This window comes from Eleutherodactylus coqui, chromosome 13 (genome assembly GCF_035609145.1).
Source record: "Eleutherodactylus coqui strain aEleCoq1 chromosome 13, aEleCoq1.hap1, whole genome shotgun sequence".
NCBI lineage: Eukaryota > Metazoa > Chordata > Amphibia > Anura > Eleutherodactylidae > Eleutherodactylus > Eleutherodactylus coqui.
Genome location: NC_089849.1, coordinates 91,466,035 through 91,486,649, shown reverse-complemented (window position 1 = coordinate 91,486,649; position 20,615 = coordinate 91,466,035). Strand labels below are relative to the sequence as shown.

General features: G+C 43.7%; 1 protein-coding gene across 2 annotated transcripts in view; it reads left to right on the top strand.

Annotated features, from left to right (window-relative positions):
- The window catches only part of ARHGAP44 (Rho GTPase activating protein 44), a 160,247-nt gene that overhangs the window by 123,309 nt on the left and 16,323 nt on the right, over nucleotides 1–20,615 (top strand). The window contains exons 15-17 of one of the 2 annotated variants that reach the window (XM_066588131.1): nucleotides 1,379–1,470; nucleotides 5,906–6,086; nucleotides 15,074–15,286. In XM_066588131.1, coding sequence (XP_066444228.1) covers nucleotides 1,379–1,470; nucleotides 5,906–6,086; nucleotides 15,074–15,286 — 486 coding nt within the window. The remainder of the gene's footprint in view (nucleotides 1–1,378; nucleotides 1,471–5,905; nucleotides 6,087–15,073; nucleotides 15,287–20,615) is intronic. The other variant, XM_066588132.1, reaches the window with a different exon arrangement.

Here is a 20,615-nt window from a genome sequence, read left to right as displayed (position 1 = left end):
TGCCACTGCTGTGACAGCAGTGGCAAGGGACTCCCCGTGGTGAGGATTATCAGGGGAGCTTGAAATATAAGCATCCCCCCTAAAAATAATCCATGACTGTTGAAAAAAAAAATCAGAGGTAGCGCTTCCAGGGGGCAGGAATTTTTAAATCCCTGGCCAGAGGAGAAGGTGAAGAAAAGTTTCGGTGATCTGCAATAAGACATGCCGGAGATGACAGCGCTTCCCAGGTGATGTATGAATATTTTTTTTTCAACAATGATGGATTATTTTTTGTGGGGGCTTATATTTCAAGGCCACTCAAAAAATCCTTGCCACGAGGAGTTCCCTGCCACTCTTGTTACAGCAGTGGCAGAGGACCGGGAGCATCTCCCATTGATTTCAATGGGGCCGCTGCTACCGCCGGTCCCATTGAAATGAAAGGGCGAGATCACATGTGCATGGAGCCATTTGAGGCCATAGGCTACATAATTTTGTGATGCCTCGCAGCGCTGGGAAATGGTTCGATTCCCTCGCCAGTGTGAACCCACCGTTACGCTGGTTTGAGGTTTGCTACCTCAGTTATGGTACAAGAGTTCCCTGGTCTGACCAAACTTCTCTGCGAATACTTTTTCCTTGCTTTTCCCATTAGGCTGGCCACCTGATGCTCTATCTATTCCATTCTTTCTGCTTTTGCCAACTGGGGACAATGTACCCCAACTAAGGAAGAGTCTCACAATAGTAGGAGCTAATGTTTTACTTACTGGCACTCCTGGAAATCCTGCATAGGATGGTGGGACTGTTCACTTGTATAAAAATGGTCCGAATTAACTCTTTAACGCTCCATGACATACAGTTATGTCATGGAGGTTTGGGGTTTGTATAGACAGAGATCAGGGTTCGATCCCACTCCATACAATTCAGGTGTTGGCTGTCTATGACAGCTGATAACTGCCCGCAACAGCCATGAGCAGTGCTCACGCTGATCGCTGCTATTAACCCTGTAAATGCCACTTTCAATTCAACAGCAGCATTTAAGTGCTCCGAACGGATTTCAGAGGTCCCGAACAGCCCCGCCATGTTCAGATCGCGGGTTGCTGTTCAGTCACCATTTCAGAACTTCTGAAGGCTTAGTAGACTGCCTGTCATCTCACGGTTTAATGTAATGCTATCATATTACATTATACTGCAGAAGCGAGCAAAGACAAAAAAAATGTAGAAATTGTTTTTTAAAAAAGTTTTATTATTTATCTAAAAAGGTTAAAAAAAAGTATTAAAAAAAACCCTTTTCCCACATTTCTAATAAAATCAAAATTAATGCAGATGTGAAGGCAGAAGACTCATTCTCATTATGATGTTTTATACTTGTAATTATTTTACCTCTTCTTTTCCCTTCATGCAGCAATATCACTGAAATGATGACCACGGTGTCCTTACAGATCGTAGGGATCATTGAACCTATAATACAACATGCTGACTGGTTCTTCCCAGGCGGTGAGTGCAAGTGTGCGGGCTAGAGATAATGACGTTGTGTATTGTCCATCTAGTGCTCAGCTGTCTATAAATCCACTTCAGCCCCCAATGGGCATAATATTATTTATTCTTCATGGTGAACATTGTAGAAATAAAAGCCAAAATACAATGGTGGAATTTTTTTTCCTTTTAATACCCATTCTCCCCCACCCCTCCCCCCAAAAAATATAAGTTAGACAACGCAATATATGTACCCCAAAATATTGCAATTAAATAATATAATTTGTCCCACAGACAAAAACAAGTCCTCATGGAACTTTAAAAAAGTGTTTATTGTGGAAAAGTAGTAAAATATAAAAAAAAAATCTATATATTTAATATCACCATGAGGGTGCCTTCACATGACCGTATATTGGCCGGGTGCCAATATACAGCGCCCCCCTCCAGGGGGAGGAGGCTGGAAGATCCGGGAGCAGTGCACTGAGCTTCCGCCCCCCTCCGCCCCTTATCACTATTTGCAATGGGAGGGGGAGGGGCAGGGCGGAGCTAAGTTCTGGAACTTAGCTCCGCCCCCTTCCATTGCAAATAGTGGCAAGGTGCGGAGAGGGGGCAGGAGCTCAGTGCACTGCTCCCGGCTCCTCCAGCCTCCTTCCCCTGCAGAGAGGGAGGCCGTATATTGGCACCCGGCCAATATAGTCGTCTGAAGGCGCCCTAATTATAATGACCAGTAGAATATTATTCATACCACAGTCAGCACTGTAAAAATAAATCAATAAAACAATGTGGAAATAGTTTTTTTTCATCTCCCCACCAAAAATAAGTTATTCAATACATTTTATGTACTACTAAATGGTGCCATTAAAAAATACAACCCATCCCGCAAAAAACAAGTCCTCCTATTTAGGGACCAATTAAGTCTACGATGGGTCATTGGCTGTATGAAAATTTAAAGATTTAAAATGACCTGATGCTTATTACATGTATATGGTACCAGAACTGAGCTTACTACAAGGATATAGTACCAGAACCATTGATACGGTAACAGACTCAAGCTTAGTACATAGGCATAGATAAGGTACAAGAACGAAGCTTACGGTATAGATACGGTGTCAGAGCCAAACTTACTAGGGTACGTAGAAATGATCGAAGAACCAAGTTTACTACATAAATGCGATGCTCCCCTAAATTGTTTGGAATAAAGAAATGTCATAAATTGTTCTCCCGTAAATACCCATAAAATATATGGCCCTGTGTCATATAAAGTGTTCCAAAACTGCTTATTTCATGTTTCAGATAAAAATGCACCCAAAAATATAGAATTTTAACACTGCCCACTAGAAGTACCTAATTGGAACATGGGTTTGTAAGTATTGATGCCCACCTGCCCATGTCTCTGCCCGTCTCTTCCTCTATAGTACTTGCAGACCCTTTTCAACAATGCTGTATAGCCTCTATCTCCTCGCTTCATAGCTTTTCTATGATGTCCTCCTGCCTCCAGCCGCCAGGTTCTCCATTCCCCCTACTGGATTCCATGTCCCTCCGCTTGCTGTCCCACCTCCCTGCAACGACTTGGAGCAGGCTGTGAGACAGCTCCTTCGCTCCTCTTGTAGCGGCCACATCTGGAGCAGATCTTTTGGTGTTCCCTGAAGACACAACATGGAATAAAGGGACCTTTCTAAGTTGTTATAGTTAGTGGGCAGTTTGGATGGCCATGTGCCCCGCGAGGAGTGTCATGGCCCGAGTGGCTGCACAAACCAACGCTATTGTAATCGGCCATTGCTATATGACTACATTTAAGAAAAAAACTATGACAGATGAGAAAAAATTATTGGTCATTAAGGCTAAAATGAGCTATAATTGCAGTAAAAATTGTTCAACCACCATTGCAAATTAGGTCTATTTGCCAAATTTACAAACTTTACCAATTTACAAGCAATCAAGCAAGAAAAATATAATTAGCTGAACACAACATATATAACTAGAGATGAGCGAGCACCAAAATGCTTGGGTGCTCGTTACTCGAGTCGAACTTTCAGTGATGCTCGAGAGTTCGTTTCGAGTAACGAACCCCATTGAAGTCAATGGGCGACTCGAGCATTTTTGTATATGACTGGTGCTCCGCTAAGGTTTTCATTTGTGAAAATCTTAGCAAATCACCAAAGTCATGTAAAAAACACAGAAATGGATAGGGCAGGCGAGGAGCAACATGCAGGGCTGCATTTCGGGCTCCGAGGTCTCACTTTTAAGCCACAATAGTGGCAAGAGTCAGACCCCCCCCCCCACTGTCAGCATAACGATCGTTCTCCTCTGCCACAGCTGTAACAGCTGTGGCAGAGAAGAACGATGTTAGCCCATTGAATTCAATGAAGCCGGCAATACAGCCGGCTCCATTGAAAGCAATGGGCTGCCGGCGAGCGCGGGATCAATTTTCGGGAAGGGCTTAAAAATATAAGCCCTTACCTGAAAAAGAAAGATTTTAGTGTAAAAAAGAATAAAAATGCAGGCATTCTCTTCAATGGAGCCGCTGCTGCTGCCGGCGGCTCCATTGGAGACAATGGTCTGCTGGCACATCTGAATTCTTTTTCAGGGAAGGGCTTTACATATAAGCCATTCCCTGGAAATGAATTAAAAGTGATTTTAAAAACAAAAAAAATAGATACTCACCTCCCTTCAGCTGCCTGGGCACAGCCACGTGTTCTCCTGCTGTCCCCTGCACTGTGGTGCTGAACTGCTGTCATTCAGCTGAGAGCTGCGCTGAGCCAATCAGAGGCAGCATTCACTCACCCATTCATGAATTCATGAATGGGTGTGAGTGAGATCTGCCTCTGATTGGCTCAGCGCTGAGCCAATCAGGGGCATGTTTGACTCACACCCCCTTCACACCCACTGCAGGCCGGCCGCGCTGAACTCCGTCTGCCGGGACCAGGTGAGTATATATATATTTTTTTATTATTTTTACACATTTCTGGATGAATTGCAGGGAAGGGCTTATATATTTATACAATTCATCCCGCAAACGCCGGCAGCCCATTGCTTTCAATGGAGCCGGCTGTATTGCCGGCTCCATTGAATTCAATGGTCAGTGCTTGTTTAATCGAGACGAGTACCGCGTGGTGCTCGCCTCGAGTAACGAGCATCTCGAGCACCCTAATACTCGAACGAGCATCCTAATACTCGAACGAGCATCAAGCTCGGACAAGTATGATCGCTCATCTCTATATATAACAAGTGTTTTCTTCAAATCCAGCACAATGCAGCTTTTAAAGACTGCTGCAGTCTAAGAATCATTCAAGCCTCCTGAATACAATCTGTCATAAGAATACACATTTGTAAATCAGGTGTTTTCTCGCCCACACCTGATGCAACTTTTCAACAGCTTTGCTAGTTACATCAGGTGCTCTTGAGATAAGACACATCAAATACCTGGACTGGCTGGGCCTTTGACTATAGCATTGGATTGTATGTTAGAAATATCAGTAAGTAAAGAGAAGAGATCTAATTTGCAGTGAGGGTTGAATAAAACTGATTGCAACTGTGTGTCATTAAGGGTAAAAAAGGCATTTAAGGTACCTGAATTTTGCGACAACTATATTAACTTGAGACATAAATTCAACATTTTTCACATTTTAATGTAATTCTTATTGAGTTAAAGGGGTTATTCAGCCCCTCACGAATATTTGCAACTTGATCAGAAACAAAAGAGAATATATACTCCCCACCCCAATGATCCTCGGCTGCTCCCATTCCACCAGCTATCAGTCCCCCTCCGCCTCCTGCTGCAATGATGACGTCATCAACACCAGAGACGTGACTGCTCCAGCCAATCACTGGCTCACTTTGATCATTGACTAGCTGCAGTAGTCACTAGAGATGAGCGAGCACCCAAATGCTCTGGTCCGCGTTATTCGAGTTGAACTTTTCGTAAAATTTGAGAGTTCTACTCGAGTAACGAACCTCATTGACTACAATCAGAGACTCGAGCATTTTTGTATGTGGGACGCCGGGTCCCGAGCTTTTTTCTTCTTCTTGGTTCTCTCTCTCTCTATCTCTCTCTCTCTCCCTCTCTCTCTCTATCTCTCTCTCTCTCCCCCTCTGTCCCCTGCCTGCCAGACGAAACATTTTCCATTGACGCGCGCTGCGTCACGGCGGGGAGGGGCCAAAACAGGCACTTTACAGCAGGGAGGAGCCAAAGACTGGGGCGGGGTCGAACTCGGCTTGATGCTCGTTCGAGTAACGAGCACCATCGAGTACGCTAATACTCAAACGAGCATCAAGCTCGGCAGCGTACATTCGCTCAACTCTAATCTTCACTGCTGCAGCAGGAAGTGGGGAGCAGTGGATGAACGGGTGCAGCAGGAGATCGGGTGAGGTGAGTACTTCTATTATGTTTTTCGAGAAGTTGGTTAAGACAAAACAGTCTCAATGATATCTCCATAATACTTTTGTTTGCCAACAGAGATAGATTTTAATGTGACGGGTAACTACGGCAGCCCCGTACACACCAACCACAATGCCAACTACAGCTCCATGCCCTCTCCGGATATGGATCACTCGGACCGCAAGCAGCACGACCAAGCCAGGCGACCCCTCAGCGTGGCGACTGATAACATGATGCTAGAGTTCTACAAGAAGGATGGGTACAGTATTTTATATCATTATGTTTAAGCTATTATTGGTGAAGCAAGTTTGTATAGCAGCCGATAGATTTTATACATTGAATAGTATTTCTTATAGACGTGACTACTTATCGGTTGGCATAGACTTTGTGGTGCTTTAGAACTACTCCATAGGTAGGTACTTTGTCGATAAAATGGGTCAGTGCTGGCTATTTGCAGGTCATAATATTAAGACAAGCTAAAGTTAACGGGTCCTGCATTAGGAGAGCTTAGCTAAGCTTTTAGGGATGGATCTGTCAACTTGCTTACTAATTGTTTCCAATGACAACCAGCAGAATTATGAATACAGCTCTGGACTATAATGCTGGTTGGTAATTTAAACTCAACCATTTTGTTTCCTATTCCAGCTTTGATTGGTAATAAGTACGTAATCCTATACAAGTTTACGAATCGCTCCTATTTACCAATTTTTGAAACTTTTTTTTTTACTCTGTTGCCCACTTCCCTGCATATCCCCCTGTAAGCAGCTCCGGACTTCCTCCCTGATGCTGTGTGCACAGGCTACAGAAGCGTGTTTATAGAACGTCATAGGCTGCTGCAGCCAATCACAGACCTTGAATGTTGAACTCTGTGATTGGCTGTAGCAGCCTGTGATGTCCCATACACTGGCTGATTGCATCTTGTAAACACAGACTGGGCACGGAGGACGGGCATAACGCGGGACATGCTGGGAACCAAGAGAGGTAAGTATGAGCTGTCTTATTATGTTTTGGAAGACAGATTTAAATAAAAAACTCCTTTAATTGTCAACAGGCAGTTTTTTCAGTAGTAAATTATACTTTCTTCCCTTGTATCACGTCACCTACTGGCTAGACTGGGTATTGCAAAGAGCTGAGCGTATGATGCAGAGCTGTGTGTTAGGGCAGCATCACGGATAGCTGGCTACAGTTTTGTAGTGTACTATATTTATAGTATTCTTGAACGTATTTTTTTTCAGTTTTCTATTTTGTGGGTGGGGCCAAAAACAATGTAGGAGCGCCCCTCATTTATAATGCACTTGTGCCATTTTTAACTCCTCAGTAGTGGTAACTAGAGATGAGCGAACGTGTTCTTCCGAGCTTGATATTCGTGCAAATATTAGGGTGTTCGGTATGTTCGTTATCCGTAACGAACACCATGCGGTGTCCGGGTTACTTAAACTTTCTTCCCTGAGACGTTAGCGCTTTTTTTTGGCCAATATAAAGACAGGGAAGGCATTACAACTTCCCCCTGCAACGTTTAAGCCCTATACCACCCCCCTGCTGTGAGTGGCTGGGGAGATAAGGTGTCCGCCTGATATGAAAGTCTGCCCCTCCCGCGGTTCGCTATGGATGCATTCTATATGCGCTCAATGGGGCCAGCGGCAGCAGCGCTGACCCCATTGAGAACATATAGAAGACAAATCCTTCTTCTCTGGCACAGCTGTAACAGCTGTAGCAGAGAAGAACGATGTTTGCCCATTGAATTCAATGGAGCGGCAATACAGCATGTTCCACTGAATGCAATGGGCTGCCGGCGATCGCAGGATGAATGGTCGGAAAGGGGTTAAATATATAAGCCCTTCCCTGCAATTCATCCAGAAATGTGTTACACTAAAAATATATACCGGCGTATAAGGCGACGGGGCGTATAAGACGACCCCCCAACTGTCACCTTATACGCCGGTAATACAGTGGAGCAAAGAATAAAAATCATTACTTACGTTTTTAGATGATCTGCGGCGCTCCTTCAGGCTGTCACTCCCTCCTGGTCCACGGCAGAGTATTGCTTTCTCCACGAAAGACTTTAAATCCCTGCCTCCAGAAGCACACGTGCCTTCAGCCAATCACAGCCAATGACAATGATGTCATTGAATGGCTGTGATTGGCTGTGTTTCTGGAGGCGGGGATTTCAAGCCTTGAAATCCCCGCCTCCAGAAACACAGCCAATCACAGCCATTCAATGACATCATTGTCATTGGCTGTGATTGGCTGAAGGCACGTGTCTTTCTGGAGGCAGGGATTTAAAGCCTTTCATAGAGAAAGCAATACTCTGCCGTGGACCAGGAGGGAGTGACAGCCTGCAGGAGCGCCGCAGATCATCTAAAAACGTAAGTAATGCTTTTTATTCTTTGCTCCACTGTATTGCCGGCGTATAAGGTGACAGTTGGGGGGTCGTCTTATACGCCCGGTCGCCTTATACGCCGGTATATATTTTTAGTGTAACACATTTCTGGATGAATTGCAGGAAAGGGGTTATATATTTAACCCCTTTCCGACCATTCATCCTGCGATCGCCGGCAGCCCATTGCATTCAGTGGAACATGCTGTATTGCCGCTCCATTGAATTCAATGGGCAAACATCGTTCTTCTCTGCTACAGCTGTTACAGCTGTGCCAGAGGAGGACGATCTTTATGCTGACAGTGGGGGGGGGGGGGGGGGGGGGCACTCTTGCCGCTATTGTGGCTTAATAGTGGGACCTGTGAACTTGAGATGCAGCCCGCCATGTAGCCCCTCGCCTGCCCTATCCGTCACTGTGTCATTCCCATCACTTTCTTGAATTGCCCAGATTTTCACACATGAAAACCTTAGCGAGCATCGGCGAAATACAAAAATGCTCTGGTCGCCCATTGACTTCAATGGGGTTCGTTGTTCGAAACGAACCCTCGAGCATCACGGGAAGTTCGTTCCGAATAACGAACACCCGAACATTTTGGTGTTCGCTCATCTCTAGTGGTAACCATTAAACCTGGCAGATAGTGTAGAACGTTGGTTGTAAAGGTGCCCTGTTGCAGTATAGTATTACGGGGTCCCACATTTCAATTATTTTGCTTCATTACGTGTCTAGAGTATACACTGTGTCTTTTACTTTTGCCTTTTTGTGTTACTGTTGCCCTTCAGTGCAGCGCTCTCTGTCTTGTGCCATTATGACAATAGACCGTACCAGAGGTGTAACTTGAAGCTCCTGGGCCCCGATGCAAAACCTGGAATGGGGCGCCCAACTATAATGTTTTATTCATAGTACTGGGCTCCCTATATGGAGAAGAGAGGCCTTATGGTCCCCCTAAGTCTCCTGGGCCCGGGTGCAACCGCATCCCCTGCATCCCCTGTAGTTACACCCCTGGACAGTACCCTGCTCACTCTGATTCGGAGTGGAGAGCCGCTAAAGGCTCAGCATGTCCCTGTATTGTATTGTCGGCATTTGAATTGCTGGTATGTAATACTACATTGAATATAGTACTAAATATATAATTCCATTCACTGACAGCAGATATCTGGAGAATGTGACCTACTTTCACAGGGTAGGGTGATGGATTTTTCCAGTTCTATGTAACAAAATGTAATCATTGTGAAATACGACCCCGCGGCCGAAGATCGCATGAATTTTTGGTTGGCGGTTTATTACGGCAAAATAGCCGAGATAAAACGCTTGTGTGAAATAGCCTGTAGAGCGAAGAAGGGAGTCAAAAGGGTCACTTTGGATTATTGGATCTGAGTTATGCAAACAAAGTAGCGCACTGTGCTAAACTGTTTCCATAGCTCCCATTCACTTCAATGACAGCTACGCTGAAGCGTTCGGCTGTTTCCGTAAGCTCCAGCTGGGTGGTCAGTAACTATAAGGGCTCCTGCACAGTTGCGTTTTTTTGGGGGGGGGTTCACGCGATATCGCTGCGTTTTTGGGGGGGGGGTTTCATGCGATTGTCAATGGGACTTTCTAATGTTAAAAACACATCGCACAAAAATTGCAGAGCACCAACTTGCGACGCATTTTCAACATTAGAAAGTCCCATTGACAATCGCGTGAAAAAGACGTGCAAGAAAAACGCAAGTGTGCAGGAGCCCTAACATCGGTTTCCCATTTCTGCTATGAAAGGCCGAGGTAGGAATATCCCTTTAAATGAGCACTGTCTACACTATCTGGACATGACAAAAAGAGGAAAGCATCACCGGCTGCCACCAAATTCCAGAGGAGACAGGTGCTCAAAAACCTTCAAGTGACTGCAAGAGACCTGCTGCAAGAATAGGTTGCTGAAGGACTTCATGCCAAAACTGCAAGTCGTACCCCTCTACTGACTCAGGGCTCAGTCACACGGGCGCATCCGGGCGCCGATGCGCCCGTGTTACTGCACGAAGAAGACGGTCATGTATTCTTTCTTCCGGCTGTGCGGAGAGTCGTCCACACCTGCACTGCAGCCGTCCTATCCTGCAGTAACACGGGTGCATCGGCGCCCGGATGCACCCGTGTGACTGAGCCCTTAGAAGCACAAGAAAAGTCTGCTTCAATATACTCCAAACCATATACATAAGCCACAGACTAGTTAGGAACGATGAAACAAAACTGGAACTTTTTGGGTCTATGGATTAGCGTTATGTCTGGCAGAAGTAGAATGAAGCCTACGCTAAAAAGAAGACGCTGCCTACACTTCACCAAGGCGGTGGCTTGGTGATGGTCTGGGACTGCTTTGCTCCCTCTGGCACTGGAAACCTGCAGAGTTCGTAAGGCAAGATGGATTCAACCAAGTATCAGTAAATCCTAGGAGAAAACATCATGCTTCTTGTGAAGAAGCCGAAGGTTGGGTCAATTGGACCTTCCAACAGAACAGTGATCCCAAGCATAGCTCGAAGGCTTGGTTTCAGAAGTCCTGAAAGATTTTGGAGTGGCAGTCCTAGTCGGATGACTTGAACCCCGTAGAAAATCTTTGGTGATATTTGAAGAAGGTTATAGGATATTAGTGAACTGGAGCCTATTGTCCATGAGGAATGTTAGTAAATTTTGCAAATAAACCAAATTTGCAATGGTAGTTGAATAATTTTGATTGTAAATGTAAGTTGCAGACAGAAGTTCTAGTAATGGTGCTGAAGTTAAGGTTGCCTGAGTAACTTATACAGCATATCTATGTCCTGCTCTATCCATCGGCCACGCTTAACAACCAAGACACTATGACGAAAATGACCCTTTCACAGAGATGACGAGTGCCACCCCCTAGACTCAATTAACATTTATAAAAAACTATGGGGGAGATTTATTAAGGCCCGGATCCCTGTCGGCGCACAATGCACCTAATATATGAAGAAACGCACGCCTATTCATATAATAGGCACGTCTTGGTACCTCTGTGTGCCTACGCAGAAATTTATACCAGCTAAAGCTGGTATAATTTACATCAGTTTCTGGCATAAATTATACATAAATGTGTTGATTTGAGATAGCCACTCCCCTTTTTTGAAAAAGTGGCATGGAGTGGGGAACCTGTTTAAAAGTAGCATTATTTTATCGCAAATAGAGCTTACGTCTAATTTTGCACTCCAAAACACTCGCTAACTCTGCCCCTCTGTGCTTAGATCTAGGGCTAATGAAGCTCGTTAAGCAAATAATCAGCTAAATGTAACACCCGAGAGAGAAATACTAACGGTACCTTTAGGCGAAATTCACACAAGCGTTTTATTGCGTCTATTTTGCAGCTAGCGCTGCTAAACTATGTCAGGCGGGCCGAAGGAATTCCAGGCTTGTGGCGTCTATATGCCGCACCAGGCCGTGTGAAACGCAAGATTTAGTCGTGACTTGGCCACGGCTTTTTCCTGTTCATGCTTTTTATCAGCCACAGTACTGCCAGCCGAAAAACGCATCGCCCATGTGAAAGAGTCTTAAGGCTTCATTCACACGAGCGTATATCGGCCCCATTTTCACGTCCGGACGATATACGCTACCCATCAGATGCATTGGTTTCCAATGCCTCAGGTCAGATGGCCGTTTTTGCGGTGCGTAAAATGGTCGGCCTGAAAAAATAGCGCATACAGTGCGCATTCCGCTTGGCCGTTTTTACGTCAGCCCGAAAAGATAGTTCTAGAACTATCTTCAGGACGGAATACAGTGGCTGGTCCCATAGACTCCCATGGGAGCTGCTGAAAAAGGGAGGTGGGAGGGAGTTTAGCACACTTCCTGCCCTGTCCTGCCTCCTCCCATTGCAGACAGCCAGCAGCGCCCGTGTGAAGGAGCCCTTAGGCTGTATTTACACAGGCGATATTAACTTGCAAGTTCTGAGCGATTGCAAGATGCAGAGAACTGACACATTGAAATAATCAATGGGTTAATTTACTTGGGCATTTATTTTTTTTCGCACTGGTATTGAAAAATCGCAGCATGTTCTATTTTGGGGAGAATTCTGTTGCAAGAATCGCCCATTATTTCCTATGGGTGCATGAAAAAAATGGCATCACACTTACATGCCATGCAGTTTGCATTCCACTGCGCTGCATTTTTTTTCCATTTCAACTACCTGAACAAAATGCAATTTTTTTTTCACGCATAAAACTCGCAGGTTAAACGGATGCGATAGAAGTCTGATGTTCCCATTACTGTGCCGATTAATAAAGCTGCAGAGATGGAGCTGAACTTTCCTCCTTTCTGCCATCACTCGCTAAGCATTGACTAGCATTCTGTTGGAGACGTATGATCTCAGAGCACCTACCAGGCATACTGATGCAGGCTTGGTAGGCAGCCAGCGATAGGTTATCGTCGTGTTGCTAGGACAGTCTTTCATCTCCTCCAGAAAAACTTTGAGTCATCAAGATGAAAAGCGAAGCATCTGAATTACCCAGATCCCCTGTGGAATCCGTGTTTGCTGTTTTGCAGCAGTGTTTCAAGCAAGATGCTGGTGGGCGGTGGCTCACAATCATGCCACTTGTTCTAGGCAGAATGGCTGCTAATTAGTTTACACAGCCAGTTGTGCAGTTAATATGCTATATCCGATTTTTATTGATGACTTATCCTCAGGATACGTCATCAGTAGTTGATCGGCTTGGGCCTGATGCTCAGGACCCCTATTGATCAACTTTTCCAACCCTGGCATAGAGACAAGGTGCCTGCCAGTTGTCAGCGCCGCATCACAGTGTACAGAGCAGAAGCAGATCACTCTAGCCCCAGTCTAGTGGGTGACGCTGGTAATTGCAACACAGCTTTCATTAAAATCAATGACATCTGTACCTGCAAGTACAAGTGCCGCACACTAAACAGGGGTCGGAATAGTCTGCTTCCAATTCATACACTGCGGTACGGCGCTGACATCAAGCGCCCACACAGATGATCAGCCGAGGTCCTGAGTGGTGGACCCCAGTCAATCAACTATTTATGGCCTATCCCGATTGCTAGGTCATCAATGAAAATTGCTCGAAACCCCTTTAAGTATTAAGCTCTTAACCCTTTCCACATCCTCAAGATTTGTCTTACTAATTTGGTTGGTTCTCATGGTAACGTTGCATCTTTATACCGTTCTTTTGTATGTTCGGCATAGAGTTTAGCCCCTACGCAAAGATCCCACTACAGCATATTGTAAAGTCTGTAGCTCTACTCTTGGACATACATTTATAGTGTAAACCTACAGATACATTGCTTCTCCTGGGACCCTATACTCCACTCACAGCTAGAGCTGAATTCTACTACATTTCTCGATACAACTTCATAGCTCTGTGAATCACCCCCTGCTGGTTCAGTGTATTGATGAAAAATGTAGTGCTTACACCAGACATTGTATAGGGCACCAGAGTACAGTGCGTGATAGGATCTCCAGATAAGTAGCCAGCAGTATTCTGAATGCTGCACTGGAGGTCAGTGGAGTAGAAGATATGATCTAACTGAGGCTTAGCATGAGGTAGGTAAAGTGTTATACTTAACCGGTCGGGAGGTTCATGCTACCTGAACCACGGGTACCATGAAATACCAATAGTCTTCCTTCTTACAAGCAGCTGTGTTCAGGCAACAAGACTCTCGTGACAAGTTCTCTTTTGTATCATCAATGAGGTAATAATCATTTACACCTATCATCCTATCGGTGGGTCCATATAACTGGAGACGGCCATGTCCTTCCTTTCAGCCCTGACCCCAGTCTAATATTTGTGTTTTTGTCCATGCAGCCTTAGGAAAATTCAGAGGTAAGATGTATCTCCCGGATAACTTCCCAAAACGTGTGACGTGTGACTCTGGTCTTGCTCCATAGTCCCCTCAGTTCTTCACTATTTGATGTGTATTATACTAGATCTTTCCCTTATTGTGAATGCTCCACACCGCACCTTCATAATTGTTCCTTGTGTGTTTGTCTTCTCCTCTTCCAAGACCATCAAGAAATACATCCTATTTCTTTGTACAACATTAGATTAACCCTTAGTTCATGGTGGCCGTCTATCCATTGGTTAGATTAGAGCAGTATGGAGTCCATGGACAAACTAAAGGCCATCATGATGGCCTGTATTCTGTTAATGGCAAGATCAGGAAATATAGAATTTCCTTCAGATTATTATCGGAAGGTCCATCTGTATAAAAGTAAAAAAACAGAGGACCTTATGACAAACTCCTATTGTTTTGGCCAAAGCAGCCATGTCTCCATCACAATAATAATAATATATGGGCAAAAGGTGCCTTGTATATCACCCAATACATTGGCATGTTATGGGACAAACATGGTCTTCTATTGACTACCTCAACATTGTTGGTTGATCAGGGATCTGACCAGCTGACTCGTTGACCTTCAACCAACCAAGTCTAGCCCCTTCAATATGATCCAGTGCTTTGGTCATTGGTTGTGTAGATGTTTATTTTATCTCTGTTGGTTATAGATGTTATTGAATGTCTTTTTTGTATGAATTGTCTTTTTATGTATTGTTTTTAAAGTGTGATAGCTAAGTAGCTGACGAACACAAATGGCCTTAAACAGTAGGTGCCAATCATTCCCTCCAACAGAGTGTGTGCTATGAAAGATGAGTTACAAAGTCCATTTGAATATTGATCTATGTTGCTGTTGTTTTTTTATTAAGGTGGTTAAATGTGCTTCATTGTGTTATTTATGTTTTATGTTAACCTTCCTTTTTTTTGCTTCTGTTTGTCCTTTCTTCCCCTCCTATTGGGGAGCCCGTTGTACAGTGTTATTGGCTCAGTCTCTCTTTCTTTAACCTCCCTTGTAGAGATGGTAAGCAGATGTCTTTGTATTCCCCCATAGCATGGGCGTGAGGGTGATGGACACCTCTTGGGTTGCCCGCCGCGGTTCTTCCTTAGTCCGCAAAGGCCCCTCCACCCCACCTGCCATTCAGCCCCCTGCTCCTCCTCCGCTCGATACAGCCATACCTCAGTCACCAAATCCCGACCTGTCTGTAGAGTCTCCCTCCCCCACTCCTCCCAGTAGCGGCTCCCAACCAGGTCCTGAGAGGACAAGGTAAGATTTCAACCAACAAATATCACCACAGCTTTGCTTTGAGCCAACTTGACCTTCTCGCCTCAAAGACCGCTTTTAGGTTAACTATTTATTTTCTGACCTCATTCCACAATTGTATGACCTTTTTTATCCATTTTGGTCAACATTTAGTGAACTTTTTGTCCCACTATTTCTCTAACAATGAGGGGGAAAAAGATTACATTTTCCCATTATGCATTGATGTCCTTTTCCCCGGAAACTTGTTCACACATTAGATGGAGCACTCTTTGGTGTAGATTTAAGTCAGGGGTGCCCGACATACGGCTGAGGAGCCACATGTGCATGTAGTGCCATTCTGTGTGGCCTCCAGCCAGTGCTAGTAAACCCATACTTGGGGGCTTGTCTTTGTTCGGCACTTCAGAGAAGAACAGGTGGAAAAGTTTAGATTGCAGCGCTTATGTTTGGCCACCTCCACTCCTTTACTCTAGAGTGTCGAACAGAAGAGTTTGACATTCTATGAATGAGAGTAAGTAGCAGCAGTAGAACCCCCAACTTATGAGATATGTACAGCACATACTGTGGGTAAGTCTCAGATGGAAATAGCTCTTTAAGTTTTAGTGTGGCCCTTGGGAGTGCTACAATTTGACAGTGTTGTCCTCAAACAAAAAGGGTTTTCACCCCGTATTTACAGCATACGCATAGCTCAACCATTAGAATATTTCTCTACAAGCTTACTATATGCAGTGTACTATAAATATGCGCATAATTTGCTTTACTTATATGGTTTAGGAAAAAAAACATTGCTGATTTTCCCAAACCAGACACTGCCTATAAATAAGGGTTGCACCGTATCTGGAGAAAAAAAAGCAGACCCTTTTTATCTAATATAACCCATTTATGTCTCATTGCAGTCTCTGCTTGTTCAGTGTCTGCACCAAACAATCTTTGCTGTTGCACTGGGAGGAATGCAGATTTTAGATCTAATGCACATAACTGCATTACTTACCTATCCATTTGATATAGATCCATAATAAGGTATGCATAGCCACATGTAGGGGGCATAAGAGCCAACTGTGGCACTTGAATGCTGGGATTGGAAATCCTGCTCAGAAGTTCAGGTTCTTCTGGCATTGTGAAGATCCTAGTAATTATAAGTTTATATGAAATTAAGGAAACATTACAAAACTTCTGATGATTAGACGCAATGCATTTATATTTGGAAACACTCACTGAAATGTATGAGCATACAGGGCATCCATTTTTTATGAATGCTGACCTCGAGGGAAGTCTCCATTATTTACAACCTAAAAGCGGCCTGCACGTTAAGCAAAACCATTCAGCTTTGGCGTACGTGTGGCCCCGATTTTACACGTCACTCATCTGCTTTTCGTCTGACTCATGGTCTAACACTGCTGTATGGCTTCTTTTTAACAACATCTATTTCACTACTTTAATTTGCATTTTTATGCACATTGGGAAGATTTAGTCTTGGAAATACATCTTTTTATATATTTACCATGTGTTTTTAGACACTTTTTTGACACTTTTTATGACACCTCTGAGAAATGAGCATGCTTTTATGAAAAAGGATCGTGGACTAAATATGACATTGTGCACCAAAAATTGCACCAAATTTTGCAGCAATCTTTTATGTAAAGTAAGCCAAATAATAGGTGATATAAAATGAGACTACACAGTCTAAGGATTCAACAGATTCATCTTAAAGCAGAGTCACTGTGATACATCTGGTGCACTTTAAGATTGTCAAGTCTAATTATTAAACAGTATTAGCAAATCTATCCCACTGGATTTAGCTCAGCCCCCATACATTTAACCCCTTGAGTGGCGGGTTTCCTACCCCCCTGTCGTGCCCACCAGGGCAGGTTTTTTAAATGGTCTAATCATTGAATTACAACTAATCTTGCAGTTGCGTTCCAAGAGCCATAACTTTTTCATTTTTCCATTGACACGGCCATATGAGGGCTTGTTTTTTGCAGGACAAGTTGTACTTTTTGATGGCATCATTTTTCGGTATATATAATGTGTTGCATAACTTTTGTAAAAACATTTGTAGGGAGATTGGGGGGGGGGAAAGAAATTCTGCCATCTGTTTTTTGGATTTCATTTTTGCGGCATTCAACATGCAGAATAAATAATGTGATAACATTATTCTCTGAGTCACTACGATTCTGGCGATACCAAGTTTATACAGTTTTAATGTTTCGGGGAGGAAAAAAAGAAATGGGGAAAAAAGAAAAAAAGGGAACATGTCATTAAGGGGTTAAATGTACCAACTTCCTTCTCTGGGTCATTACGACGCATGGATACCACATGTGTGATTTTATTTTACATTTTTTACAAAGTAAAGGGAGACAAGTGTTTTTGTTTTTATTTTTTTTATAATTTTTTTACTTTTGTTTTTTTTACATTTTTGTCCCTTTAGGGGACTTCCACAGGGACCCATCAGGACCCCCTGATCACTTTTCAGGGGTCCGATGGTGACAGCCCTTTACATGCTACAGTGACAGCCCTTTACATGCTGCAGTCATATAGACTTCAGCATGCAAAGGGTTAACACAGCAGAGATCAGAGGTTTTCTCTGATCTCTGCTGTAAGAGCTGGTGCCTGCTTGTCCTCTGACAGCTAAGCACCAGCTCTCCCTGCCACGGAGACCATCGGCTTGCTTCTGACAAGCCGATGGTCTCTATGACAACCTATAAACAAAGCAGGAGATTTAGAAGCAGGAGATTGCCGGCATATCGGCAATATCTTCCTGCTTCTCAATGTTCTGCTTTGTTCTCTGTGGGACTGTGCAGGCAGAGCACACTGTCACAGCTTGTGGCATTGTGCTCTGCAGCTCCCATAGTGATACATAGCCTGGAAATCTTCCGGGCTATATCACTATCGGCAGTGGAGCTCGTCCCGGAAAATTTCTGGGCGTGCCACTCAAGGGGTTAATGGGTCATAACCTGCCACTCCCCCTTCTAACAAAACTTACAAGATATTGTATCATTGGTATAGTGGGACTACAAATTCACATTATCATTGTGAATGCCATATATATACCTTAAAGTGAATGTCCACTCCTGTTGTTATCAGTTTTCTTCAGGTTCAAAAACATTTTGCAGTATATCTGTGTGGCAACTGGAGTTTTGTTTTTCTGATACCTTGCTCCGAATCGCCTGCCTAGACATGATCTGAAGTCTAAGTTTCTGGCTGCCTACAGCCACCACTGGAGGTAGCTTACTGTATACTGTTTTATTGATTTCAACAGCAGTAAGCCTTCTAGTGTTGCCAGACACTTATGCTTTAAATTATGAATGTGGACCTCTGTATCAGAAAAACAAACATCTGACAATGATAATGACATTATAAGAAATTAATCAGTATGGAATTTTGGACCTGTTTAGAAAAAAAAAGGTCTTGAAGGATGGACATTCACAGACAGACATCGTTAAACTAGCGTGATGCCCTATTAGAAGCATACCAGTAAGTAATTGCTTCCATTAAAAAGCTCACCCCTCTGCCTCTGAGTAATCCCCGTAAGGGATCAGTTGCTCTACCATGTGACTTCACAGAAACAGCAATTGCTCCCTTTTCAGCATCCCTGTTTGGCCCTTTGGAGGCTCTTTGGAGGACGTAATCATATCCACTAGTATAACGCCATATATCACACTTCCCATGTCACTCTCACAGGTAATCTAGAAAGCTGAGATATGAGGAGCTGTTTGCTTAGGTCTTCACGTATTACAGCTGCTCTAGCCAACCCTGAAAAGGAAAGTCAATATGAAGACAGAATGTCTTCCGTAATGTCAGGAACAGAAAAGTTCAAACAACAGTTTAAGAACCTTACAAACATTTCCTCCTATGTCATCTTCCTGGACCACTATAAATATAACTTAAGGCCCATTTACACATAACTATTATCGCTCAAAATTCGATCAAGCATCTGAAAATGAGCGATAATTGTTACATGAAAACGCAAGCTGTTATCTCCACAGGAGTCTGCAGATAACATTGTGATCTGCTGGCAGCCACAAAGAGAACAATGCAGCTGTGTGCACAGCTGAGTGTGTGATTAATCACAGCTCCTGGAGGCCCTTGAGCATGCAAATGAAGATGATAAAGTGTTAATGTCCATTAACACTTTATTCAAGTAAATCACAAAATCTTTCAGTCATTTGAAAGACTATTCTTGTGTGTAAATGGGCCTTTAGAGAGGAGTGGGATAGTGGGTTTAACTTCTATAAACACCTTTATTTTTAGGCTTTGAGTAACGTTAGGCCTTAAATGGTTTGACAAAATGAAATTCTTGGTTCTCCCCACAGTGTTTGGTGTTCATCCAACACTCTAAATCCGCCTGCCCTTAGGTGCTCTGTCTTAAAGATGTCCAATTCTCATTTGATATACACTATATGGACAAAAGTATTTGGACACTGCATGTTTTTCAGAAGAAGTGCTCTATTCTTCTATTTAGTAACTTGTAGGCCCTCCTTTTGCGAAATGTCTAGGCATACTTTCCGCAAGTTCTTGGTGAGTCTGAGCAGGAATAGTTCGCCATTCCTCATGCAAGGCTGTGAGAAGAGATTGTTGTGAAGATTGGCGTAGTTGGCAGTGTCGACCCGTCGCTCCAGTTCGTCCCACAAGAACTTGATCGGATAAATGAATAGTTATTACAAAATGAGCAGCTCTTTATTTTATCCATTCCCTTCCCAGCATACCATTCGGCAAACTCAGTATTTGCATATTTGCTGATTTTCTGCAGTGTCCAAATACTTTTGTCCATATAGTGTAAACGATGTATGGTATAACAAAGTATGCATGATAGGGCAAAAGGATCAGAGCCTGACACAAGTACGGAGAGTCACCCAGCTCAAAGTTAATCCAATTTTAAAGGGCACTTCCATTCAGTTGGCTTACAGCAGTCAACCCTCCAATCACTAATATTTGTAACAGTTTTTCTTATCCCTTAGGTTAGGTTTGTATGAGGGAGCATCGAGGCAAAGTAATCTCACCCAAAATGCAACATAGTGAGTGTAATCACCGTTTACACCAACATTGGGAGATCAGCCACAAGTTCCATCTGATTTTACAGCAAGAATAGAGCAGTAAGACGGAACCCAAAATGGACTTTATTTTAAGTTATTGGGGTTTGTCATACAATGGACTCGGCATAGCATTGTGGCTTCTGTAATGAAAGGAAGCTGTGATGCTGATGTGAACATCACCTTAGGTGGATATTACAGAGAAAGATGGCAGGTACGGTACTTAGCTAGAAGATTAAAGCAAAAGAAAAAGATAGGCCGGCACATTCAAACAATAAGAAATAAAAGTGCAGGTGACACTGCCA